Below are 6,948 nucleotides of genomic sequence, written 5' to 3'. Positions count from 1 at the left end.
CTGGATCACTTCAACAGCATCTCAAAATCCTTCTCAAGGCCAACAGAGCTTACTGAATGTAAATCAGATCACCAGCACCCCAAGCTTAAAAACCTTTGGTGGCCCGCCTATGCCTCATCTTTAAAAGTAAATTCCAAGCTCTTCAACAAGTTCTTATGGGGCTTCAAGGTCTGACCCAGGCCTCTCTCTCCAGCCTCACCTCACCCTTTATGCTCCAGCAACGACGTATGCCTTATGATTGCACACCCTCTACCCTCCCAGTTTCCACTACCTGGAAAGCTACCTGGCTAACTTCTCTTCAGAAGCGACGGTGGTTGGGGGAGAATCTAGGAAACCAGTATTCTTCCAAAACATATTCACCCAAATGAGGACTTATTGAAAAACTTTATTCGCAAGTTGTTAAAATGGAAAAGCAGGAGGAAAGGACTCGGGATCAAGATCATCTCTCTAGATGAGGTAGCAGCGGAAGCTGGCTTTATTTCCCCACCGGTCAATGGCGCGTATTTCCCCACCGGTCAATGGCGCAGGGCCAGCCTCTGGGGGTTAGATCCTACAGGTGCCTCTGATGCCCGCAAGTTCTAAGAGATAATTCTGGTAGCCTGACTCTAAAAAGCACTCCTCTCTCTCCCATCCCACTTGACTGGTATCCCCTCGATACCAACTCCCCGGGGTAAACTGTTAATCCTTCAGCCAGGTATCTGAGGGTAGTGCACAACAGGGCTTACTCGTCGTCATCACTTCAGCGCCCAGCACCTGTTTAGCACGCGGTTGGCAATCAGTCGAATTAATTGAACAAACTAAATAAATTCGTCGAATTAACAGAACAAAGAACTAAGTAAATGACAGTGCCTTCTCAGCGATTATTTTTCCCGTTCATTAAAGAGCTCCCAGACCCCGCCCTACCTCAGCCAAGGTTCTGCCCCTTCCGTATGGAAGCCCCGCCCCTTCTCCCCCGCCAGGGCAGGCCCCGCCCCTTTGCCTCAAACGCGAGTTTGGCGCCAACCTTGTTTTTTTTAATCCCTCCCAAAGGCGGGAACTATTAATGTGCGCCGAGGACGTGCTTTGCGTCCGATCCGATTGGCCGTGGACACTTAGTCCCGCCTCCGGGTGCTAATAGCGAGCTGGTATTGGTGGAGATGCCAGGGAGACCAGAGTGTCCAGAGGGGATCCCAGGCTGCTTTGGGCCAGGCGGGGCGGGTAAGTTCTTGTCCGGGTCCGGTCTGCGCGGAGCTTCTGGGAAGAGTTTGCATGGCGCGGAAGTCCCTTTAGCGGAGGCTCACTGCGTCCGCAGAGCCAGGGAGTTGAAGGGAGCAGCGGAATCGGTGGGGGTTGGCGTGCGTCTAATGTCCGGGGCCCTCAGGAAGCCGCGTTCCTCGGATGCAGCTTCTGGGTTTTCACTCCAGATCCCTCTGTGGTCCTTCGAGAGAATTCGGGAAGGGGCGGGGGCGAGGACTAGCGCAGGTAGGAATTGTCCTTTCGACCACTCTTCCTGCCCCTCCCCTCCAAAACCTATCTCTCCTTGGAATTGTCCTTTCGACCATTCTTCCTTCCCCTCCCCCCCACCAAAACCTATCTCTCCTTGGAATGTACTCGTTCGGATGCGATTCTCTGGAGGAATGGGTCTTTCCTGTGTCTGGTGATCATTGGATGTAGTTTGTTTCGGCCACTGTTATACCCAGAGAAGTTGTTTACCTTAATCTCTACAGGTATGAGAATCTTTTCCTAACACAGAGTAAACCCTAAATCAGATGTGAATGTATAATTCGTAGAGTCTCAGGATTTGCGCTTCAGACATCAACTTGCCATTGATTCTGATTCTTCCCTTTTCTTTCCCATACTTTACAGCTCCAGCTCCAAACCTTGTCTGTCTTCAAGGCTCCTCCCCCATCTCACTCAGGGCTCTTTTGATTGGAGGGTGGACGGAGGCCTTCAGGGGAAGAATCCCCTTACCCCAATTAGTTACAGCGTTTCTTGCAATTTTGCAAGAGATCACCCATTTAAAAAAATTTTTTATATTCTTCTCTCTAATGAATATTCTTTTTGTCATCTGGCTTTAGAGACAGCTGAGTTCTAATCCCAGGTCTCCCTTTACCAGCTGTTGGACCTTGAGGCAAGTTTCTCTTATCTATTTCTGCATCTGTAAATTGGGGAAAATAATAGTCTGTACCTCATAGGACGATCCTTCTTAAGGCCCACTTGACTTTGCGCTCCAGGATGTCTGGCACTGGTTGCGGTGTGCAGGATCTTTAGCTGCAGTATGTGACTTCTTCGTTGTGGCATGTGGGATCCAGTTCCCTGACCAGGGATTGAACCCAAGCCTCCTGCATTGGAAGCATGGAGTCTGAGCTACTGGATCACCTGGGAAGTCCCGAAACATCCTTATCTTTTACATCTCCCTAGCTATTTTCCTTCGGAGAAGGCAATGGCACCCCATTCCAGCACTCTTGCCTGGAAAATCCCATGGATGGAGGAGCCTGGTGGGCCGCAGTCCATGGGGTCGCTAAGAGTTGGACACGACTGAGCGACTTCACTTTCACGCATTGGAGAAAGAAATGGCAACCCACTTCGTATTCTTGCGTGGAGAATCCCAGGGGTAGGGGAGCCTGGTGAGCTGCCGTCTATGGGGTTGCACAGAGTCAGACAGGACTGAAGCGACTTAGCAGCAGCAGCAATAATGTATTTAAGAGCATTTAGGTCAGTGGCTGGCACATAGGGTACAGTATGTGGTGTTTGTTACTCTTTGCCCCTTAACATCATTTTAGGGATCTTGCTGTATTAGATTAAGCCTTTGCTGTGAGCCTAAAAATACCCTTTCCCTCTCCCCTGACTCTTTGTCTACAGATATTTTTGTTTTTCTCTACAAATGTTTATTTCATTCCCTTGATTTTTTTTTTTCCTTAAAGGAAACCTCCTTCAGACTGTCTCTTAAAGACATCGTATCACAAAAGGCTAGGTGATCCTTCTCTCATCTGCTTTGCCTTCACATCTGAATTCATTGGGATTGTTCCTCAAAAGATTATGAGTGAGCTTGCAACACTTTTCTTTCATCATCATGGTTCTCAACTTTAAAAAGTTGGCTTCTACACGTTGGTGCAACTCTCCTATCAGAAACAATTCTCTTTCTATATTGAGAGAATCATTTGGAGAAAGATGAGAGCAAATGTGAAAAATCCTTCTTCCCAAGAGATACTGATACATAATTCCTCGTCTTCTGTTTCCTATCTTCCTTTTCAAGAGAATCACTGGTCTTTGTAACTTCAAGGGTGATCTCAGCTAGGGCAGTTATGTCTTTTTAATTGAGGAAGTATAGTTGCTTTACGATGTTGTGTTAGTTTCTGGTATACAGCAAAGTGATTCAGTTTTATATATTCTTTTACTCTATATATTCTTTATCATGTTATTTTTCATTATGGTTCATTACAGGATATTGAATATAGTTTGCTGTGCTATAGGACCTTATGGTTTATCTATTTCATATGTAGTAGTTTGTATCTGCTAACCCAAATTCCTCATTTATCCCTTCCCCCCACTCCTTTTCCCCTTTGATAACTATAAACTTGTTTTCTGTGTCTGAATTTCTGTTTTGTGAATAAGTTCATTTGTGTCATATTTTAGATTCCACATGTAAATGATCTCATATGGTATTTGTCTTACTCTTTCTGACTTGAAAGTGAAGTTGCTCAGTCGTGTCCAACTCTTTGCGACCCCATGGACTGTAGCCTATCAGGCTCCTCCGTCCGTGGGATTTTCCAGGCAAGAGTGCTGGAGTGGATTGCCATTTCCTTCTCCAGGGGATCTTCGCGACCCAGGAAACGAACCCGGGTCTCCCACATTGCAGGCAGACACTTTACTGTCTGAGCCACCAGGGACTTACTTCACTCAATATAACAATCTCTTGGGCTAGCCATGGTGCTGAAGATAGCAATATTTCATTCTTTTTTTATGGCCGAGTAGTATTCCATTGTGTATATATACCACATCTTTTTTATCCACTCACTTGTCAATGGACATTTGGATAGTTTCTAATCTTGGCTATTGTTCAGTTCAGTTCAGTTTTGTCCGACTCTTTGTGACCCCATGAACTGCAGCATGCCAGGCTTCCCTGTCCACCAACTGTGACTTGGGTTGAGTCTACCCAAAAACCCATGTCCATTGAGTTGGTGATGTCATCCAACCATCTCATCCTCTGTCGTCCCCTTCTCTTCCTGCCCTCAATCTTTCCCAGTATCAGGGTCTTTTCAAATGAGTCAGCTCTTTGCATCAGGTGGCCAAAGTATTGGAGTTTCAGCTTCAACATCAGTCCTTCCAATGAACACCCAGGGCTGATCTCCTCTAGAATGGACTGGTTGGATCTCCTTGCAGTCCAAGGGACTCTCAAGAGTCTTCTTCAACACCACGGTTCAAAAGCATCAATTCTTCAGCGCTCAGCTTTCTTCACAGTCCAACTCTCACATCCATACATGACTACTGGAAAAACCATAGCCTTGACTAGACAGACCTTTGTTGACAAAGTAATGTCTCTGCTTTTTAATATGCTGTCTAGGTTGGTCATAACTTTCCTTCCAAGTGTTAAGCGTCTTTTAATTTCATGGCTGCAATCACCATCTGCCGTGATTTTGGAGCCCCCAAAAATAAAGTCAGCTACTGTTTCCAGTGTTTCCCCATCTATTTGCTATTAAGTGATGGGTCCATATGCCATGATCTTAGTTTTCTGAATGTTGAGCTTTAAGCCAACTTTTTCACTCTCTCTCACTTTCATCAAGAGGCTCCTTAGTTCTTCACTTTCTGCCATAAGGGTGGTGTCATCTGCATATCTGAGGTTATTGATATTTCTCCCAGCAATCTTGATTCCAGTTTGTGCTTCCTCCAGCCCAGTGTTTCTAAATAGCAATTATGTCTTGTCTTCTGTGCTATATACTTTTTAGACATCTTGTCCTGAATGTCCTACAGATAATTCAACATGTCTTTTTTGGTTCTCCATTTCAGTTAAAAGCATGACTACCTTGTTACTGAAGCTAGGAACTGAAGAGTTGTCTTTTGCAAATTGGGATTTTGATTATTTCAGCAAGTATTTTTTTTATTACCTACCAACCTGTCAGGCTCTATGCTGAGAGCTGGGGGTACAATGGTAAACAGAACAGACCAGGGCCTGGTCTTGGTGAAGCGTATAGTCTAGTGGATGAGACAGATATTTCTCTAGCAATCCCACAAAAATGTAATCATAAACTGAAGAGAGGCCATGTAGAGAAAGGACACAGTGTTATAAAAATATTTAACAGTTGGTTAAATTTGACAGGGGCTTCCCTGTTGATTTCGACAGTGAAGATCTGCCTGCAATGCAGGAGACCCAGGTTCGATCCCTGGGGTGGGTTGAGTCGTGTCTGACTCTTTGCCACCTCGTGGAGTGTAGGCTGTCAGGAGTCTCCTGCATCTCTTGCATTGCAGGTGGATTCTTTACTGCTGAACCACTGGGAAAGCCCTTAAGTCACAGTATCAAGAGGAACTGAGTGAAGGACAGTGAGAAAAGAGTACTCCCTGGTGAGGCCCTGTGGTGGTAGGAACAGACTGTGTTCTGGGAGCTGAAGGAAGGCCATTATGATCAGACCAGAGACTCCTGGAGAATGGGGGAGAATGGTGCAGACTAACACTGCAGCTTCCCCAGTGGCTCAGTGGTAAAGAATCTGCCTGCAGTGCAGGAGACCCTGGTTCGGTCTCTGGGTCAGAAAGATGTCCTGGAGAAGGGAATGGCAACCTACCCCAGTATTCTTGCCTGGGGAATCCTATGGACAGGGGAGCCTGGCCGGATGCAGTCCATAGGGTCGCACAGAGTCAGACATGGCTGAAGCGACTGGGCACACAGCACACAACACTTAGAGGAGGGCAGAGGCTGGCTCACTCAGGGCTTTGTAAGCAGAACTGTGACAAATTTGTTTTCTAACCTGGGATCAGTTGGAAGCACTGAAGAGTTTTAAACAGAGGGAACATGATCATATTTGCATTTTGAAAAGACAGCTCAGGCTGTGGTTTTGAAATGGGCGATATTGGGTACTTGAATAGGTGCTTGTGTGCTAAGTTGCTTCAGTTGTGTCCGACTCAGTGCGACCCTGGGGACTGTAGCCCTCCAGGCTCTTCTGTCCATGGGACTCTCCAGGCAAGAATACTGGAGTGGGTTGCCATTTCCTACTCCAGGGGATCTTCCTGACCCAGGATTGACTCTACATCTCTTATGTCTCCTGCATTGGCAGGTGAGGATCTTTACCACTAGCTCCATCTGGGAAGCCCCGATACTTGAATACATTTTTCCTTAAATCTTTTTGATTCTGTCACTGAAATCTCTGAGGTCTGCTTCTAATCTTTATTTCCACTGTTAATAACTTAGTCACCCCTCATTGTCTCCGTATGTTATAATAGCCTTTGCTATCTGCCTTGCTACTAATATTTTCAATACTCTTCTTGCTAGAGTTGAATGTCTGAAATGCAGATTTTTTCTTTGAAATGCAGATTTGATCATTATATTTCTTGGCCTTAAAAGCTTTTAGTGGTTCCCTCATTCTATGGGTGAAGAAGTCCAAGTATTTCACCAGACTTTCTAAAACCTCAGTTCTCACATTCTATTCTGTGGATATTCAAACCCAGGCTTGCTTGTGAACTTATTGATAGATGTTGTCAGGAAGTGTGTTTGCACGCAGGAGTCCAGTTTCACTGAACCTTGGGATTTTGGAAAGCTTGGGGTAGTGAGTGAGAGGGTCAGAAGTGTAGGTGCCAGTGTCTGTGTTGACTTTATTCAGTAGGTGTTGGGAAGTAATACGAAGTTTTTGAGCAGGAAATGAGATGAACAGGATTGCTTTGGAAGAACTAACTCAACCATTGTGGGTAGCATGTGTTTGGAGAGCGGAGATAACTAGGTAGCTATAGTGGAGGATGAAACAAATTTCTTTAGCAAGAACA

General features: G+C 45.7%; 1 protein-coding gene across 10 annotated transcripts in view; it reads left to right on the top strand.

Annotated features, from left to right (window-relative positions):
* The first annotated feature begins 1,039 nt into the window (after positions 1-1,039).
* The window catches only part of CASP8AP2 (caspase 8 associated protein 2), a 35,442-nt gene continuing 29,533 nt past the window's right edge, over positions 1,040-6,948 (top strand). For 3 of the 10 annotated variants that reach the window (XM_055535477.1, XM_055535476.1, XM_055535475.1), the window contains exon 1: positions 1,207-1,461. In XM_055535477.1, the coding sequence (XP_055391452.1) occupies positions 1,378-1,461 (84 nt within the window). In that variant the 5' untranslated portion in view covers positions 1,207-1,377. The other 7 variants (XM_055535481.1, XM_055535478.1, XM_055535482.1 and 4 more) reach the window with 6 other exon arrangements.

This window comes from Bubalus kerabau, chromosome 9 (assembly GCF_029407905.1).
Source record: "Bubalus kerabau isolate K-KA32 ecotype Philippines breed swamp buffalo chromosome 9, PCC_UOA_SB_1v2, whole genome shotgun sequence".
Taxonomy (NCBI): Eukaryota; Metazoa; Chordata; class Mammalia; order Artiodactyla; family Bovidae; genus Bubalus; species Bubalus kerabau.
This window is presented reverse-complemented; position numbering and strand designations above follow the sequence as displayed.